This window comes from Equus caballus, chromosome 1, assembly GCF_041296265.1.
Source record: "Equus caballus isolate H_3958 breed thoroughbred chromosome 1, TB-T2T, whole genome shotgun sequence".
NCBI lineage: Eukaryota > Metazoa > Chordata > Mammalia > Perissodactyla > Equidae > Equus > Equus caballus.
Window position 1 is genome coordinate 61,625,306 of NC_091684.1, and position 21,175 is coordinate 61,646,480.

Below are 21,175 nucleotides of genomic sequence, written 5' to 3' on the forward strand. Positions count from 1 at the left end.
AATCAGTAACTCTACTGAAAAGTACCATCTATTAGAAAATATTGATTTTTTTACTCAACCAACTTCCCTCATAGACAGATATAAGACATCCAAGCAGCTCTCCCAGTGACCGTAGATTTCCAACTGACACCTAAACATCTATGTAATTATCTCAGTTGTTCCTAAAGTTCTGCCAGAAAAACATGTTGTTAAATCTTCACAGACTCAAGGCCATGAAAACAAAAAACCTCAGATAATATAAGTTTTGTTTAGCGTAGAACTTGAGGGTGAGGCAACAAGTTAACTGAAATTTAAAACAGAAAATGTAATTTTAAAAATCTATTTTGAAGATTGCTTTTTCCTGACCATTCTTGAATAAATTGGACATATGACAAGTTTAAATTTTCTCATTTCAATTTCTCACAGATGGTGTTCGAGTTGCTGCTTCAACAGGGATCGACCTCCTCCTCCTGGATGACTTCAAGCTGGTCATCAATGACTTAACCTATCACGTACGACCACCAAAGAGAGGTAAAAAGTAACCTTGCTAAGATCCGAGAAATGTGGGAAGGGCTTTTGCAAAGAACTTTACTTTTCCCTGGATAACCTTGAGAAATGGACAATATTCAAAGGACCCTGGAAGTGTTACATACAGGTAGACTCTGTTTCAGTTGGAGAGCTCATTGAATACCTGGCACTTGGCTAGTACACTGACTAAAACTTAGATTCTACCAGACACTGGTATGCGTTACTATTAGATATTGTCACTCTGTTTTACAGAAATGAATGTTTTATATAACTTAAGCTCCTTCCCTTCATACAGGCTAAAAGTCATATTATTTTGATAACATTATGGGGGAATCTTTTTGAAATAAATTCTGGACTTCCTTGTCCGCTTAAACATTTGTAACAGGAATTAATCCCTTTTTTTTTGATGGCTCAAGGTCAGCAGTCTGAAAGTCAATTATTGTACATTAATAATCTTTAGGAACTTCTGGCATATATATGCTTTTATCCAAAAAAGTGGGGTACTTACCTTAGGTGCAGATTTTGAGGGGGTGCCAAGAAATTCAGTTATCAAGATAAATACATAATATTTTAATGAACTATTTTTAAAAACTAAAGTTAATGCAAAAAATCTATAATGAACAAAATATCAAAATTTTAAAGACAGAGTCAATATTACTGATTTTTCTGTTCACCCAAGTACTATCTGCACAGCACAGATACTAAATAGCCCTCTAAAAGCATTTTAAGTTGTGTCTTTTTTGGTCACTTTTCTCTCTTTGCCCTCGATATTGATTCTCACTTATTGCGCTGTTAATGCCCTTTCCACCACCACCCCCCCTCCATCAGCCTGCTAGGACATCCCTTCTTTTTGATTCTGCTTGTGAGAATTGTGTCTAAATGTAGAGAAAGTTCTGCGTGAAAGTGTAAGTATTGATGCCTCTGAAATCTTGTCCACATTTACCTTTAAAAATTTTCTCTTTCCTTCTCATATGTTGTCCACTTTTCCTCCACTCTGTATTCCTTTGCTCTTCCCTGAACCATGTCCCATTCTTTGCCATCTCCATGTTTGTTCCCCTTTCCTCTAAGATGCCTTTTTCCTGTGTTCCTAACCTCATGTCAGGAACCTAACCTTCCTGTTTCCTCATGTCAAAATCATCAGTCAGCTCTTCGATGAAGCCTTTAAGATCCTATTCTTTCTTTGACTCCCAGACAACCAGAAGTGACTAATCTCCTCTCTGAATTCTTCTCATTCCTTTTCTTTGTAAATGCTCACAGGGAAGGCACTGTGATTTTGTATCCCTCATTGATTCAGGTGGTCATTCTGTATTGAGTGAATTAAATGAGTTAACTTGGTTGCATTTTGGTTGTTCAGAAAGCCAGATTTTCTTCTGTGTTCAAGCTAGTTGAAATGGAACCAGCTTAGAAAAAGTTTGGAGAGGTATAGTAAGGATGGAAAACTTTCTTTTTTTTCTTTTTTTTTTTAATTGAGGTTATGATAGTTTACAACGTTGTGAAATTTCAGTTGTACATTATTATTTGTCAGTCATCCCATAGGTGCGCCCCTTTACCTTTGTGCCCACCTCCCACCCTCCTTTCCCCTGGTAACAACTAATCTGTTTTCTTTGTCTGTGTATTTCTTTATCTTCCACATATGAGTGGAATCATACATAGTTTTTTTTTCTCTATCTGGCTTATTTTGCTTAAAGTAATACCCTCAGGGTCCATCCATGTTGTTATGAATGGGACAATTTTTGTCATTTTTATGGCACAGTAGTATTCCATTGTATATATATACCACGTCTTCTTTATCCATTCATTGGTCAATGAGCACTTGAGTTGCTTCCACATCTTGGCTATTGTGAATAATGCTGCAATGAACATAGGGGTGCATGAGTCTCTTTGAATTGCTGATTTCAAGTTCTTTGGATAGATACACAGTAGTGGGATGGCTGGATCGTATGGTATTTCTATTTGTAATTTTTTGAGAAATCTCCATACTGTTTTCCATAGTGTCTGCACCAGTTTACATTCCTACCAGCAGTGTTTGAGGGTTCCTTTTTGTCCACAACCTCTCCAACATTTGTTATTTTTTGTCTTTGTTATTATTCTCATTCTAATGGGTCTCGGGTGATATCTTAGTGTAGTTTTGATTTTCATTTCCCTGATGATCAGTGATGATGAACATCTTTTCATGTGCCTATTGGCCATCCATATATCTTCTTTGGAGAAATGTTTGTTCATATCCCCTGCCCATTTTTTGATCAGATCATTTGATTTTTTGTTGTTGAGTTGTGTGAGTTCTTTATATATTATAGAGATTAACCCTTTGTTGGATATATGATTTGGAAATATTTTTTTCCCAGTTGGTAGGTTATCTTTTCATTTCAATCCTGTTTTCCCTTGCCTTATAGAAACTTTAGTCTGATGAAGTCCCACTTGTTTATTCTTTCTCTTGTTTCCCTTGTCCAAGAAGACATGGTGTCTGAAAAGATCCTTTTAAGACCAATGTCAAAGAGTGTCCTGCCTATATTTTCTTCTAGAAGTCTTATGGTTTCAGGTCTTGGCTTCAAGACCTTAGTTTATTTTTGTGAATGGCATAAGAGAATGGTCTGCTTTCATTCTTTAACATGTGGCTGTCCAGTTTTCCCAAGACCGTTTGTTGGAGGGACTTTCTTTTCTCCGTTGTATGTTCTCAGCTCCTGTATCAAAGATTAGCTGTTGGTAGATGTGTGGTTTTATGTCTGGCCTTTCAGTTCTGTTCCATTGATCGGTGTGCCTGTTTTTGTACCAGTACCATGCTGTTGTGATTACTATAGCTTTGTAGTATATTTTGAAGTCAGGGATTGTGATGCCTCCAGCTTTGTTCTTTATTCTCAGGATTGCTTTAGCAATTTGGGATCTTTTGTTGCCCCATATGAATTTTAGGATTCTTTGTTCTATTTCTGTGAAAAATGTCATTGGGATTCTGATTGGGATTGCGTTGAATCTGTAGATTGCTTTAGGTAGTATGGACATTTTAACCATGTTTGTTCTTCCAATCCATGTGCATGGAATGTCTTTCCATCTCTTTATGTCATCATCAATTTCTTTCAGGAAAGTCTTGTAGTTTTCATTGTATGGGTCTTTCATTTCCTTGGTTAAATTTATTCCAAGATATTTTATTCTTTTTGTTGTGATTGTGAATGGGATTGTGTTCTTGAGTTCTCTTTCTGTTAATTCATTATTAGAGTATAACAATGCAACTGATTTATGTAAGTCGATTTTGTACCCTCCAACTTTGCTGAAATTGTTGCTTATTTATGGTAGCTTTCCAATAGACTTCTTTGGGTTTTATATATATATAAAATCATGTCATCTACAAATAGTGAGAATTTCTCTTCTTCATTGCCTATTTGGATTCCTTTTATTTGTTTTTCTTGCCTCATTGCTCTGGCCAAAACCTCCAGTACTATCTTAAATAAGAGTGGTGAGAGTGGGTACCCTTGTCTTGTTCCTGTTCTCAGAGGGATGGCTTTAAGTTTTTCCCCATTCAGTATGATATTGGCTGTGGGTTTGTCATATATGGCATTTATTATGTTGAGGTAGTTTCCTTCTATACCCATTTTATTGAGCATTTTTATCATAAATGGATGTTGGATCTTGTCAAATGCTTTCTCTGCATCTATTGAGATGATCATTTGTGGGTTTTGTTCCTCATTTTGTTAATGTGGTGTATCACATTGATTGACTTGTGGATGTTGAACCATCCCTTTGTCTCTGGTATAAATCCCACTTGATCATGGTGTATGATCTTTTTAATGTATTGCTGTATTCGTTTTGCCAATATTCTGTTGAGGATTTTTGCATCTATGTTCATCAGTGATATTGGCCTGCAATTTTCCTTCTTTGTGTTGTCCTTGTCTTGCTTTGGTATCACAGTGATGTTGGCCTCATAGAATGTGTTAGGAAGTGCTCTATCTTCCTCAATTTTCTGGAATAGTTTGAGAAGGATAGGTATTAAATCTTTGAATGTTTGGTAGAATTCTCCAGAGATGCCATCTGGTCCTGGACATTTTTTGCAGGGGAGGTTTATGATTACTGTTTCAATCTCTCTACTTGTGATTGGTCTATTCAGATTCTCTATTCTCTTCTTGATTTAGTTTTGGGAGGTTGTAAGAGTCTCAAGGAATTTATCCATTTCTTCTAGGTTGTCCAATTTGTTAGCATATAGTTTTTCATAGTATTCTCTTATAATCTTTTGTATTTCTGTGATACCCATTGTACTTTTTCCTCTTTCATTTCTAATTTTATTTATTTGAGTCTTGTCTCTTTTTTTCTTAGTGAAGCTGGCTAAGGGCTTGTCAATTTTGTTATCTTCTCAAAGAACCAGCTCTTTGTTTCATTTATCCTTTCTACTGTCTTTTTTGTTTCAATTTCATTTACTTCTGCTCTAATTTTTATTATTTATCTCCTCCTACTGACTTTGGGCTTTGTTTGTTCTTCTTTTTCTAATTCTGTTTTGTGTAGTTTGAGATTGCTTATTTGAGATTTTTCTTGTTTGTTGAGGTGAGCGTATATTGCAATGAATTTCGCTCTTATGATTGCTTTTGCTGCATTCCAAATGAGTTGATATGGTGTGTTTTCATTTTCATTTGTCTCCAGATAATATTTGCTTTCTCCTTTGATTTCTTCAATGATCCATTGGTTGTTCAGTAGCTTGTTGTTTAATCTCCACATATTTGCCCCTTTCCCACCTTTTTTCTTGTAATTGATTTCTAGTTTCATAGCTTTATGGTCAGAAAAGATGCTTTATATTATTTCAGTCCCCTTAAATTTATTGAGGCTTGCTTTGTTTCCCAAGATATGGTCTATCCTTGAGAATGTTCCATGCACACTTGAGAAGAATGTACAACCTGCTGTTTGTGGATGGAGTGTTCTATATATATCTAAGTCCATCTGGTCTAATTTTTCACTTAATTCTACAATTTCCTTGTTGACTTTTTGTCTGGATGATCTATTCATTGGTGTAAGTGGGGTGTTGAGGTTCCTATTATTATTGTATTGTTCTTGATATCTCCTTTTAGTTTTGTTAATAGTTGCTTTATGTACTTTGTTGCTCCTGTGTTGGGTGTGTATATATTTATAAGTGTTACGTCTTCTTGGTGGAGTGTCCCTTTTATCATTATAAACTGCCCCCTTTGTCTCTCTTTACCTGTTTTGTCTTGAAGTCTACTTTGTCTGATATAAGTATGGCAATACCTGCTTTCTTTTGTTCACTATTAGCTTGGAGTATCGTCTTCCATCCCTTCACTCTGAGTCTGTGTTTGTCTTTGGGGCTGAGATGTGTTTCCTGGAGGCAGCATATTGTTGGGTTTTGTTTTTTAATCCATCCTGCCACTCTCTGTCTTTTCATTGGAGAATTCTATCCATTTGCATTTAGAGTGATTATTGAAATGTGGGAACCTAATGCTGCCATTTTATCTTGTGTTTTCCAGTTCTACTGCATTTCCTTTGTTTCTCGTCCCATGTATTTTGGACTTCCCATTCAGTTAAGTAGTTTTCTATGCTGGTTTTCTTAGTTTTCTCCTTATTTATCATTTGTGTCTCTGTTCTAATTGTTTAGTGGTTACCATGTGGTTTGTATAAAACATCTCATAGATGAGATAGTCCATCTTCTGATAGCCTCTTATTTCCTTACACTAAGGCGGTGCCGTTCCTTTCCTCTTCCCCTCTAAGTTGTTATTGTCACATATTTTTTCTTCTTGTGTTGTGAGTCTGTGGTTAAAATGACAAGATTATATCTATTTTTGGTGTTTTCTTTCCCTTTATCTTTCATGTTATAATTAAGCATTTGCTTGCCTGTTCTGATGGAGAGCTGCAATTTTCTGATTTTGTCTATCTACTTATCTCTTTGCTCAGGGTTTTGTAACCCCTGTTCTTTTTCTTTTTCTTTTTCTTTCAGGTATGACGGCCTTCCTGAAGATTTCTTGTAGGGGGGATCTTGTGGTGATGAACTCCCTTAACTTTTGTTAATCTGGGAAAGTTTTTATTTCTGCATATTTGCAGGATATTTTCCCTGGATAGAGTGTTCTTGGCTGAAAATTTTTGTCTTTCAGAGTTTTGAATATATCATTCCACTGTCTCCTAGCCTGTAAGGTTTCTGCTGAGAAATCTGCTGACAACCTGATAGGGGTTCCTTTGTAGGTTGTTTTCTTCTGCCTTGCTGCTCTTAATATTTTTCCTTTGTCATTGACTTTTGCCAGCCTTACTACTAAATGCCTTGGAGGTGGTCTTTTTACATTGACAAAGTTTTGGGATCTATTGGCTTCTGTCACATGGATTTCCAGCTCCCTCCTCCAGTTTGGGAAGTTCTCAGCTATTATTTCGTTGAACAAGCTTTCTGCTTCATTCTCCTTCTCTTCCCCCTATGGGATACCTATAATCCTTATGTTGCATTTCCTAATTGAGTCAGACATTTCTTGGAGAGTTTCTTCATTTCTTTTTAGTCTTAGTTCTCTCTCCTCCTCTATCTGAAGCATTTCTATATTTCTGTCCTCCAGACTGCTAATTCTGTCCTCTATATTATCAGCCCTACTGTTCAGGGAGTCCAGATTTTTCTTAATCTCATCCATTTTGTTTTTCATCTCCAACATTTCTGATTGGTTCTTCTTTATAGTTTCAAGCTCTTTTGTGATGTAACTCTTGAACTCATTGAGTTGTCTATCTGTACTCTCTTTTAACTCATTGAGTTTTTTAATGATAGCTATTTTGAATTCTTTGTCATTTTGGTTATGGATTTCTGTGTCTTCAGGATTGTTTTCTGGGTACTTGCCATTTTCCTTCTGTTCTGGAGATTTAATATATTTTTTTTTCATACTGTGGATGGCATGGATGTGTGCCTCTGCATAGAGATAGAGTTTGGTTACTGCTTCCACTTGCTGCCACTGGGACAAGGGGGCAGGAGCTGTGTAATCTGAGCCCACCAGGATCCCCATCCTCTTTTCCTGACCCCGCCTGGCCCACTCCTTGTTATCGCAGTGTCCCTGTGGGGTCTCCTGTCAACTGTGGGAAAAGCCACTGGTGCTTTGATTTGCTTCCACCTGCTCCCACAGACCAGCCTAGACACGCTCCCCCCTTAGGGAATGCAGCAGTGTTATGGGCTTTCAAGGCAGCCAGGAACTTCTTTGCCCAGACTCAGCTCCATTGCCATCTGGTCCCACAGGATCTCACTTGTCCCCTCAGGGCTGCAGCAGAACTATGGGCATTTAAGGCAGCCAGCAGTTTGCTTGCCTGGCCATGCTGCATCTACTCCTGGGTCACGCCAGCCTTTTTGCTTGGTGCGTGGGGCCTCCCTATCAGTATGAGCCCAGGTCACTCCCTGGGGCCGCAGTGGGACTGTGGATTTTCCCACTGGTCCAAAGAGCAACCACGGGGGGCTTAGGACTGTAGTCACCTGTTTTGACAGTCACACCAAGCCACATGCCCACCCTCAGGGCCACAGCAGTGCTATGAGCACTTCAGCCGGGAGAGTTGCTCGCAGGTACTGGGCTGTCTGAGGCCAGAGAGGTGTCACCTATCTCCACGTCCTCCCTGGGGGTAGTCCATCCACCTTCCAAGGTATAGCAGCACTGGTCTCTCAGGTGTCCTGAGGTGCTATGTGAGTATCTTCTCTTGATCAATGAATGTCCATTTAGTTGTAGTTCAGAGGGGGAGAGACAAAGAAAACCGCTCACTCCTCCGTGTTCCTGACATCTGAAAAGTATCTTTTAAACAGTAAGAGATTACTGAATCGGATTTTATTAAGTTGGAATCATTGAACATGTAGACCAGGGTTGTTAGCTATATATTAGCTATGCTAATATGTTTTCCTTCTTTAGTCCCTGATTCTTGGACTAGAAGTTCTCTTTAAAATAACAGAAGCACAGGCCTTATTTTACTCAGATTTTTTGTTATTCTTTGAGTTTGCTCTTCATTTTTTTTCCAGCTTTATTGACACATAATTGACATATAACATTGTATAAATTTAAAGTGTACAATGTGATGATTTGATACACTTAAATGTTGCAAAATGATTACCACAGTAGGATTAGTTAACACCTCCATCACCTCACATAATTACTATTTCTTTTTTGTGGTGAGAACTCTTAAGATCTACTCTCTTAGCAACTTCCAAGTAAACATTCCAGTGTTGTGAACTACAGTCACCATGCTGTACGTTAGATTCCCCAGAATTTATTCATCTTATAGTTGGAAGTTGGTTACCCTTTGACCAACACAGAACTACTACATGATCCAGCAGTCCCACTTTTGGATATATATCCAAAGAAAATGAAATCAGGATCTGGAAGAGCTATCTGCACTCCCATGTTCATTGCAGCAGCATTCACAGTAGCCAAGATATGGAAACAACCTGAGTGTTCATCTACAGATGAATAGATAAAGATGATGTGGTATATACATATAATAGAATATTATTCAGCCATGAGAAAGAAAGAAATTCTGCCATTTGCAACAACATAGATAGACCTTGAGGGCATTATATTCAGTTTTTTTGTGTGTTTGTGAATTACCTAGAGAGTTCCTTCTATTTAGATTTTCTGTTGTATTAGTAAAATTTTAAAAATTGACTGATATATTCTTATATAAAGTATAACAATCAGAAAAGTAGAGATATGGGCTCCCATATGTTATCAAAAGTTGTCAAAAACTAGAGGTATTTTAATCAATGAATAATTCCAACCGTCTTGTCTAATACTGTATTTTTAAAACAGAAATGAGTGTTTTAGGGGCTTTTTCTTTTTTCTTTTTAAAGCCATGGTTTTTTTTTTTTTTCCTTTGGTGAGGAATATTGGCCCTGAGCTAACATCTGTTGCCAACCTTCCTCTTTTTTTTTTTCTCCCCAAAGCCCCAGTACATAGTTGTATATCCTAGTTGTAAGTCATTCTAGTTCTTCTTTGAGAGACACCACCACAGCATGGCTTAATGAGCAGTGTGTAGGTCCACGCCCAGGATCTGAACCAGTGAACCCCGGGCCACTAAAGCGAAGCATGTGAGCTTAACCACTCAGTCATGGGACCAGCCCCCTAGTTTTTTAAATAGGGCTATTCCCAAGTTGAATAAGGAAACTAAAGGTAGAAACTGAAAAGGGGAGATATTATATCTGATTCTCTGGTAATCGATTTGGCAGCCTAACAACTCTTTGCTTTATCTATATCTCAGAACTGTGAAATAGCTACCCAGCTTCCCTAGAAGTCAATTTGAATGTGAAGTTTGCAAGAGTCAGGAGTCTGTAATTCATGGAATAATTGTAAATTGAAGTGTGAAATTTGGTAAGCTCAATAGCAGCACTGGTGTAGAATTTAAAGAGATCTTTTCAGTATTTAAATTCACACATCAGAGCTCTCTCAGCTCTCTTATTAGCCAATGAGAGATTATGCTATTAAACACCATTTCTCACAGAAGCTCAGATAATACTAAGTCCATAAACACTTTTTCTCCAACCTTTAAAACATCATAAAGAAAACCTTTTTTCTTTTGAGAAAATGTAAAATAGGTTTTAATTTTGTTTCCACCATATTATCTTCCTCTCCCTCTCTGAGGAAGATATTGCTAGCATCCAAGTCCCCCCTCCTTTTCAGCTACATTTGATACCGAACCTCTTAATCTCAAGTTCGTGTGCCTGATGCACAGTAAGCCGAACACTGAGACATTGGTGCTTGGAGGTGGAGAAAGGTTTTATTTGAATTGGCCAAAACGAGAAGGTGGGAGCATAGATTTGCTTAAATCTGCCTTAACAAGAGCAGAAAGCAGGGGGTTTTATAGAGCTAAGGGGCTTGGCAGGAGGAGCTTCAGAGAAACAAAGAGGTCACTCCCGATAAGCCCATGGGCCTCAGTGGCAGCTGGCAGCTGGCCATCGGTGATTGCAGCCTCTCTGAGGGCACTCTCTTTCTTCTGCAAAACAAGCTGACAAATCCTCTAGATCCTTGAGTTGCCCCTCAAATTAAGCAAGAAAACAGAAAATTGACAAGACTCATCTATGTCTGTGTTGGGAACAAGGTTGAAAGGCAATCACATTCTTATTGAATATCTACAGTAATGCTCAGGTACCTGGCTTCGCATTGAGTAAGAGAGCAGTTTGAATATCTGTATTTGAGAGGAATGTCAATCATCTAGATGAGTAAGCATATTCCTCTTCCCCACGTTGTAACTCTGTTTAGTGAGAAGGCTACATGGAGAAAAGGAATTGAAGGCACTAGGTTTGGGGTATCAGGTAATGAGAAGGAACACTAGGATTTTATATGTGGAGCAGATGGAACAAATCTCCTTTATCTAATAAAAGTTAAAATAGTTAACAAAGGAAAACTTTTCCAGAACCATTTTATCTAATAAAAGTTAAAATAGTTAACAAAGGAAAACTTTTCCAGAACCATTTTTTAAGTTTTGACACAATTTTTCCTACTGTAGAGAAGGAAGAAATATTCCTCTGCCATCTAGGTTCTTCTGGTTGGTCTTAAGAATTAAATTGACGTGAGACGATAATAGGAAAAAATCAAATGGAGTTTAATAACGTGTATACATGGGAGAAACCCAGGAAAACTGAGTAACTCACTAAAATGGCCATAGCCACTATTTTCAATACCATCTTTAGCTAAAGACAAAGGAGGGTGTTGGGGATAGTGGTTTTGGAATTAAAAGGAGAGGAAGGCAATTAACATGGAGATGGAAAACAAATGTTTGATGAACATGTATTTGCCAAGCCTTGCAAAGACATGGAGAGGACTTTGATCAAATGGGCCTTGCTAGGTTCCTCCCTGTCTACCATGCCTAGTTCATATTATACTATAGTTATCTATGGTATTAGCTCCTTCCTGGAATAGGCTTTCTATCTTAAATTCTTTTAGGCGATTTGTGGGGAGGTCAAAGTTTCTTCCTGAGTTTTTTGTTCATAAAAATAATCAAGCCAAAGAGACACATTTTAGGGTAGCAAATTCTGCTGCCCTTCATTGTTCTCTCCTTACCCCCTTTAACTTTTACTTCTTTCTCCTGTTTTCCTTTTTCCTGTTTATGGATAGCACTTTAGAAGTAAAAATACTCTGTGAAAACTTAATTGCACATACTTCCACCAGGCACTGAGGATAGAGGGCTTATTCATATAGGATCCAGTATAGCCACATTTAATTTTTGTGTGGAATTGGCAGTCCATAGGTATTATGGATACCTAAGTATTGACAACCCTTGTACCTAACCTCAAAATTGGAGGGAAGAGGCAGGAAAAAACTGAAATGGAACATGGGGCAAGTCATAGCAGTAAGGCTAGTTGCAAACTCCATTGCATTCCTTTGGTTATCATAGATGTATATGGCTGGATTCCCCCCTGACTACTGCAGTATGAGAAGAGTAACTGTTTTAGCAATTAGATTATTTTAAACCCTAATCTAAATCTAGAATAGAGGGGAGAATATGGAAAGGGAACACAAAAAGCCTTTTATCCCAACCCTGTTGAAGTAGTAATTAACTACGTTCCTCTTAGTCTTGGAGAGGAGGAGAATATACCCTATTTCACTAGTTGTTGAAAGTTTTTTTGTTAAGGAGAATCATTTTGATTGGCACCACTAAGCCCCTTTCCCCACTTATCCATCCAGAGGATATTGGAAACGTAAATAATTTCAGAGAAAAGGTTGAATGGGCAAACCAAATACCAGCAATAATGAATACCTTATCAGAGACTCAAATAACCAAAGTCCTTCCCAAACCATGTTAGTAGCTGAAAAGACTTTTCAGTTCCCATTATGTTAGTACATCTCCCTGTCTTTCTGTATGTTTCTTTCTGTATCTGCACTGATGGCATGTGCAGAAACATTAATAAATATCTAATTGCATTTTTAGTGAAGCATACACAAATCATCCAACAGTGTTGTCGTTAAGCCATTAGCATATTTATCTTCCCTCTTCCTATAATTTCATCTGCAAATATGTGGGTAGGTTTCTCAGGGTCAAGGGTTTGAGGTTGTTTTCCTCCACCATGATAATACCTTGGAACCATATCCTTCCTGTCAAGAAAACCTAACAAAATAAAGCTGAGTCCCTTGAGTTTTCCAGGGCTTTACTGATGCCTGATCAGAAAAATAACAACTCTGCCTATATTCAACAAGGCCTAGAATTGGACATCTGTGAGACTAATTTCCTATGAATTATCATATTTATAGTCTTTTCATTGCTGTTAGGAGGTACGCGGTTGCACATTACATTTTTTTATTTGTTTTGAATAGATAATACATTCACAAGGTTCAACTCCCAAAGTCAAAGAATCTATGGGAAAAAGTTTTCTCATCCCTGTTCCACAGCCACCATTTCCTCCTCTGTGCCAGCAAGCAATGTTCTTATATTTTCTACCAAAAATAGTCAGTGCGTTCATAAGTAAATATGAACCGCATAATCTTTTTCCCTTTTTTTTAAGGAAGTTTAGCCCTAAGCTAACATCTGCTACCAATCCTCCTCTTTTTGCTGAGGAAGACTGACCCTGAGCTAAGATCCGTGCCCATCTTCCTCCACTTTGTATGTGGGATGCCTACCACCCAAGTGGTACAATATCCACACCGGGGATCTGAACCAGGGAACCCCGGGCTGCCGAAGCAGAACGTGCAAACTTAACTGCTGCGCCACCAGGCTGGCCCCTCTTTTTCCCTTTTTATGCAAATAATAGCATATCATGCATACTGTTTGTATCAGTCAGGATTCAATTGGGAAGCAGAATCACGTGAATATTGTGCAATAAAAGATTTATTATAGGAACGAGAGTGTACAATTGTAGATGAAGCTGAAGAAGCAAGCGTCTGAAAAGGGGAGCTTGGAAGATCAAAGTCACTAATTTTGAAGCGATGACACAGGTGGACAAATCAAAGCTTGCCAGGGAACCTGGAAATTCAGGCACATAGAATTATTCGAATAAGAAGGATTAGCAAAGGAGGGCTAATAGGGAAATCCCTAGGACAGTGTTGTCAAATAGAACTTTCTGTGATAGTGAAAATGTTCTGTTTCTGCACTGTCCAATATGGTAGCCAATAGTCACATGTAGCTATTGAACACTTGAAATGTGGCTAGTGTGACTGAGGAACTGAATTTTAAATATTATTTCATTTTAATTAATTTAAATTTAAATAGCCACATTTGGCTAGTGGTTACTATTTTGGACAGCACAGCCCTAGAAGGCTGCATCTGGTTATGGGCCTGGATTTGCTTTAATCAACAAAGGGGCAGTTGAGAAAAAAGGGCTGGATGCAGAGCAGAGGAGAGCAAGCACAAGCTGGCATCTGCAGGCACATCTGCATGTGTTTCTCCCTGCCACCCATGACAGCCTTCAGAGTATAATGGCTTCTGCTTTACTTCTGCCTTCCAAAATCGCACTTGAATTTCTCTTATGGTTAACTCTAATCAGGAACCATACAGGGAAAGGTATTTGGGGAAACATAATTCCAGTTTAGCCAAATTGACAAGATGTGAAACCAACAAACTGCTTTTCTCACCTAACAGTGTATTCTGAAGATCTCAAGATACCAGTTCATAAAGAATTCCTCACTCTTTTTCACAGCTGCTATGTATTACATTGTATGAATGTATATCACCATTCACTTAACTGCTTATTTTATAATTTATTGATGGACTTTTATGTTGTTTTCATCTTTTGCTATAGTATATATTGCAGCATTGAAGTCTGTCACTTAGGAAGTATATTAGTGTTGTATATGTAGGAAAAAATACCTAGACATGGAAGTGCTTGTCAAAGCATGTGTAGATCAAAAATTTAAATTTTAAAGAAGAAAAATAAATATTAAAAGTACTGAAAGAATCAAAAGAGAAATATATTTTTAACCTTGGAGTGAGAAATACCTTTCTAACTATAACATAAAACCCAGAAGGCATAAAGGATTGACATAAAAAATAAATTTCCTACAGAGAAGAACCCATTATATGAATATTAATTTTTAAACTGAGTCTCCAATGAATGATGTTCTAATATAAACTTACTTTTTTCATAAAACAAATGCCAAGCCTGATTTCAAATTTTATACATTTTCAGGTTGATTGTCCTACATATTTGATCATTAACATGCCCATGCTTCATTAGGAAAAGGAAGAAGAGAGATTCTATTTAGTTTGCTTATTTGCTTGCTTCCTTCCTTCCTTCCCTCCCTTCCTCTCTCCTTCCCACTCTCTCGTTGGGCTTCTAAGCAAATACAGTTTAACTATGGTATTGAAAGTTGAAATGGAAAATGATAGGGCATAGAGTAGGAAAGTCATGGGACTACTAGTCAGAAGATCTTTTCCAGTCCCTACTAGCTCTGCAACTTGGTAAATATTATTATTAGACCTCATTAAGGAGAGGAACCACCTCATATTTGATTTTTTGTTTCCCCTCTATAGTGACTAGATCAGTATAGAGTACAAAAATGTTTGTTAATCTTATCTCTCTGGGATTCAAATTCCTCATTTATAAATTGTGGGCACCAAGCTTACTCATGCTGTTATTGTGAGGATAACGTGGGATAATATACGTGAGGAGATTTTGTTAGCCGTAGATAATTTATACCTACCTAAGGAATTGTCTCTTCGAAAGGGGACCGAGCTTGCGGGAGAAATATTAATATTGGTATAATAGAAGCATTGTAACTCAGTTCCAGGCCTTGGCATCAGGAGATGTGGACTCTGCCACTTCACTGTGACATTCTAGACAAGTTACTGCCCTCCGGAGTGTAGTTTCCTCTTCTGGTAATTTTGGAAAGTGTAAAGCTGTATGCAAATGTGAGCTGCAACTTTAGTGCAAAGAAGACCCTGTTGACATAGATGACTTCTAGAACTCAGTGTTCTTGCTTTTATCTGTTTCCATTAATGCAGCACACATTTACTGAAGCATGCCAGATACTGTGCTAGGTGCTATGGCCCATTTTACTATATCAGCTCCTCTCTAATCCAATTTGCTACCCTTATTTGAATTTTTCATTGATTGAATTTCTGTGGTAACTGTACTAAAGGATATCCTTGAAGAATCTTTGAAATACTTGCCTAATTCTGACTGTGGCTTATTTTGATTTAGAAGAGAGCTAACCTTGTGCTATACCTAACAAAATGTCACATCTAAAACAAAAGCTTTACTTCTAGTGCTTTTTTTTTTTTTTTAATTCTTTAACAGCTGAGATCAGCTGATTTTTTTTATTAGATTCTCAAAACATAATTTTTAGATTTCTGGAAACACATGCTACTCAGAGAAGAGTATGTTGAATCAAAGAATTTAATCTTTTACCTTTTCAATCATTCTTATAACCTCTTGCCTTTTAAAGCATGATTGAAGCCCATGAAGGTATTGTGTATCTTTTCCCCAGCAAGAATAAATAAAAGTTGGTATGCTAGGGGCAGGTGTATGGGGGCTAAGATTATTAGGATAATGGTATTTTTACTTATACATTTGTATTTGCAAATTTGAAATACTGTAAGTTGGGGGAAAATATCACCAATTAAAATGGCAAGACCACAGATCAATTATAGATCAATATTTTAATAAGCATGATAATCAGATTGATTCTAAACCTCTGTACTAGTTTTTAACATATTGCTTTAAATTTTTTGTCTTTATCTAATGAAGATTCTTATTATTTGTTGCCTCATTTATAGCATTTAGACTTATAAAAATATAATGGTGGATGTTGGTTTCAAAATTTTCAAGTTGCCCAAACGTGAGTTTACTGTCTAGGATTTTTAGACCCTCCTTTTTAAAAAAGAACTATCACTTTCCTTCAGTTTAACAGTGAAGGTGAGATCCCTATAGTGGCTGCATCTGCCTTGTTTTTATCACTGTCTAATAGCCCTAGGAATAGCAACTCTTCATTTAAGGCATACATTTAAAAAGAAAATGTAACCCCTTTCTTTCAGACCTCTTAAGCCATGAAAACGCAGCAACGCTGAACGATGTAAAGACACTGGTCCAGCAGCTGTACACCACGCTGTGCATCGAGCAGCACCAGTTAAACAAGGAAAGGGAGCTTATCGAAAGATTAGAGGATCTCAAAGAGCAACTGGCGCCCCTGGAAAAGGTGCAAATTCAAATTTCACAAATTTTCTCTTCACCATTATTTTTTCCAGAGCATATATGTTTGATTTTTCCCCCCTCCAATCTTTATGTAATTGAGTTATGTCAAACTAGTCCACTAGTTTTGAGGACTGAATCATTAAAAAGTTCCAATTAAAGCTAAGAAAGGACTTAAAAAGGAAGACTTTGGAGCCTTGATAATGGACTTAGAGCTTTGAGGCCTAAATGTACTGCCCTTAACCAGATTTACCACCTTTACCACAAAGATTAGACAAATTGCTTCTCAAGAAAGGGTCTGAGTGTAGTGGATAATGATTTTAACCAAGTTAAGAATTAATATTATATAGAATATTACACAACTATTAAAAATGATTATGTAGGTCTGTGTTATAGAAAACACTTCATGATATTTTATGAAAAGTAAATTATAAAACAGTATGCGTATTAGTGCATACTATGATCCAATTTTTAAATGGGTTACACATATAGCTACACACACACACAAAGAAAAAATCAAAAGGAATATATTCCCAAATGCTAATAGTATAGGAGGATTATGATTGATTTTTCTTCTTTACACTTTTCTGAATGTTTTACAGTGAACATGTGTCATCCTCACTTTTTAATGGTAATGCAAGTATTTCCATTTTAAGAAGTTAGACTATAAAAGACGATCTCTATATGACTCCACTCATAGGTGGAAATTAGTATATTGAGAAGGAGATCTGATCGGTGGTTACCAGGGAAAAGGGGGGGTGGGGGGAGGGTACGAAGGGGGAAGTGGTGTACCCACAACATGACTAACAAAAATGTACAACTGAAATCTCACAAGCTTGTAATCTATCATAACATTAATAAAAAAATATATATAAATAAAAAAAAAAAAGGAAAAAAAAAAAGAAGTTAGACTATATTAAAGATCAAGAAAGGGAACAAACACTGTTAATATTGTGCTTTTCCTGATTTCTTTAAAAATAATGAACTTGTATCTCAGGGTTGTTCTCGTTAAATTTAAGACTGTTAGAAACATTGTGATGAATTAAACTGGAAAAACTATTGTGAAGGGGGATGAGATTTTCAAAATGTAAGGCATTTTTTAGTGTACCAGTTATGATAAAATAATTATCATCCTTTATTGAATATTTGCCATGTGCCAGGAATTGTGCTAAGTATTTTACCTGTATTCTGTTATTTAATCCTCAGAACAGCTCAGTAATGAAGTTGATGGCGATTTGCAGATCAGGGCCTGAACTCAGCCGTTCTGAATCCAGAGTCCATGCTGTCACTCACTGTGCTATCCCACCCCCTCATAGGCTTTTTAAGTAAAAACTGATAATAGAGTAAATCTTGTATGCTACAGTGAGAGAACACTGGCATGTTTTCATTTCCCTCTTTCAAAGAAGGTAATCTTGTGGTTGGATGAAGAGCTATTGAAACTAAGTTATTTGCTCCCACAATTTCACCATATTTTCAGCTATTTCAAGGGTGAAACATAAAACACGTGTCTTATAAAATATTCCTCCTATAAAACATTACTCAGTGAAAATACAGATACTATTTAGGAAGACAAGCTATATTTATTAGAACTGAGACTAGCTTGTGTCTTGACTATGAGTCCTGTTTCTTTAGTGAGCATAGAACAATTTAAATAAAAGTTTAAAATTGGTTCTATGTCAAACTGCCTGACAGTTGATTGATCATGTGTGCTCCATAGGTACGAATTGAGATTAGCAGAAAAGCTGAGAAGAGGACCACTTTGGTGCTATGGGGTGGACTTGCCTATATGGCCACACAGTTTGGCATTTTGGCCCGGCTTACCTGGTGGGAGTATTCCTGGGACATCATGGAGCCAGTCACCTACTTCATCACTTACGGAAGTGCCATGGCAATGTATGCATATTTTGTAATGACACGCCAGGTGAGAATTCCTCTTCAAGAAACTTTTTATGAGATAGTAATGAAGTTTTAGTTGTCAAAGTAATTCTCTTTTCTCTCATATTCTTTCTAAGGTCAGTTCTCTTTAAGTGTTCATTTATCCTTTTACATACACACACACACGGTGTAGGTGCACATGCACATGCTTGCCAATTATGTATCAGGTGCTATTCTAGGTGCAGATAGAGACACATATAAGACATGGCTTCTGCCCTCATGGAGCTCACAGACTTAAAAGAGCCACATAAACCACTAAATTCATAAAAATATTATAGTAAGCAATAGAATAAGAGGGCAAAGGAGAAGAGTGGTCAGCTGTAGGATAACTTGTTCAGCTAAGTTGGCTTGGCTTTTTATGTACTGTGTAATTAATTTAACAGTCAGATGGGGTAGTCCCAAGCTCTCTGTTTTTATTGAATTCTTGAAATGGAGAATTGGTGATAGCTAATCAAGTAGTTAAACTAAACTCTGGGCTCCTTCTAAGTATGTTAAGAGTACAGCTGTTAGTTGTTATTTTTCCTTCATGGAAGAGAGGTGAAAATTAGATATCTAATCACTATTCTATTCTTTATCAACCAAGGCTCATTTATTAAATATCAGTATCTAGAACTAATTTTTATTGCCAGTACTATTTTTTTAGTAGCTTGGAAATCCATAGTGTCAGGTTAGGAAGTATGAAGGATTTACTATCACTTATTATTATATATGTGATACCACAGCTCCAGCCTCCCTTGGATAAAAAACATTTGAAGTAAGTGAGACATATGAGGAATCTTTTTCTATTTTCTTAAGTTTCAGAACAAAGCTGAGAGTTGTTTCTCTTATATTTTTATATGGCTGCTATTGAACATAGGCATTTTGTTTCTGTTGTTGTTAGGTCAGTGGTCATAGGCCTATTTATGTGGGGGGAAATGAAAGCCCAGAAGGTTCTTTAATCTTTCTGGGCCTCCCAAACATGTCTAGTAGAGAAAAGAGACAGTAAACTGTTCATGTCCTGCCATTGTCTACCCAGAGTCTCCAGCACCTAGGCCCACGTGTGACTCGTAGTGGGCATCCTGTGCGAACAGAACTGTGAACACCAGATCAGTCTTATCTAATCACATATCTGGACATGGCTTGCATATGTCTGTCTGTCTGTATTTCTTTCCCTCTTCTTCTTCCCTCTCCCTCTCCCTCATAAACCCCTTTAATGGGTTCTTTTTATCTGTTGATTGAAGTCTAAACTCCTTAGCCTGATATTCATAACTGGTTGCTATATGTCTTTTCCAAATGTCTCAACTCTGCTGTATGTGTACTGTGTGTTTTAAACAAATCATATTCTTCATTTCCCAAAAATGCCCTGAGTTTTCCACCACTTCATTCATTACTTCACATCATTCTATTCATTGAGAAAGTTCTCCCTGTTGATCTCTGTCATATTTCACATTTTACTTAAATGCATATCTTTCATGAACCTTTGATCAATTCCATATAGCCAACTTTGATCTCTCCCTCTTCTGAATTCCTGTAGCACATTGTGCCTCTCATTTCACTCATCCTATGCTATCTTGTATTATAATTATTCACGTACAATGTCTTTTCCCCTCTACTAGGCTATAATATCTTTTGATGCTAGGCATTCAGTTTTTTCCAATTTTTATTTCCCTACCATGCCTAACACAGTGCCTTATATCTTTAATAGCCTATCTATCCTACTAGTTAAATGCTAGACTTCTGTGATTCCCAAGAATTTTGGCTGCCCCCAAGTGACAAGTTGCAAAGTAGCAGTGGTAAACAATTTGCTCATTTGTGAATAGGAAAACATTGACCAAATAAAATGTACATAGAGTTTCTCACGTTTAATATTCTTTTCCATGTCAGTATCCATAATTAACAGCCATGAAGCAAAATGCCTTTTCACCAGCATTTAAACTCTTCCAAACTGTTGTTACAATGAGATGCTAATTTGTTAGCAACCTAAATATGTCCTAACAGTATATTAAGTTCCAAAGAATCTTTATAAGACGACAGGTTCTTTGAAATCATAAAATGAAGTGGAATACTGAATTTTACTAATATTTCAGTGAAACCTAAGTACCAATTTCTGTTATGCAAAAAAGGAGCCTGACAGTAATTGCTGTTCGGAGTTACTTCAGGGTGCATGTGAACCACCCAGTCCACACTCTAGCCCATTCATTTTCAATGGACGGGTGTCGCCCCCAAAGGAGCAAAAATTGGTTTGGGGAAGTAAAACGTCTTAGATATTACAGTACATAAACAGATATACAGTATGCCTGTAGTATTAAACCTTTTGGGGGGAAGAGAGGCAATCAGGGAAAAAATATCTAAAAAGCCCAATTAGTGGGACACTAATGACAAAAAGGTGTTAAGAAACACTGACTCAGCCTTTAATATGCTTTGTCATCTCAATTCCAACAACTGTCATTTGTATTTTACTCCAGCAGACCACTTCAATGGCCATTCAGGACCTTCTTTCCTAGAACTGTCCCACTTATAACTTAGGATGATAATTTCTGGCCACAATTTATTTTCCTTCTAGCCCTTTTATTCACTCTTTCTCTCTCTCCTTTGACCTCATCCAGACCTTTAGGCCCCTGACCTCTCTCTCTTAAGTATTTACTATCACCTTCCTCATATGTTGCTTCTTTTTCTGTCCAACTTAAACTATATTGTCATTCTCTTCTTAGTATG

At 37.1% G+C, this 21,175-nt stretch overlaps 1 protein-coding gene across 2 annotated transcripts in view; it reads left to right on the forward strand.

Moving 5' to 3' along the window:
- Positions 1-21,175, forward strand: part of MCU (mitochondrial calcium uniporter) — a 188,504-nt gene that overhangs the window by 158,443 nt on the left and 8,886 nt on the right. For both annotated transcript variants that reach the window (XM_070226993.1, XM_005602459.3), the window contains exons 4-6: positions 406-510; positions 16,393-16,553; positions 18,264-18,467. In XM_070226993.1, the coding sequence (XP_070083094.1) occupies positions 406-510; positions 16,393-16,553; positions 18,264-18,467 (470 nt within the window). The remainder of the gene's footprint in view (positions 1-405; positions 511-16,392; positions 16,554-18,263; positions 18,468-21,175) is intronic.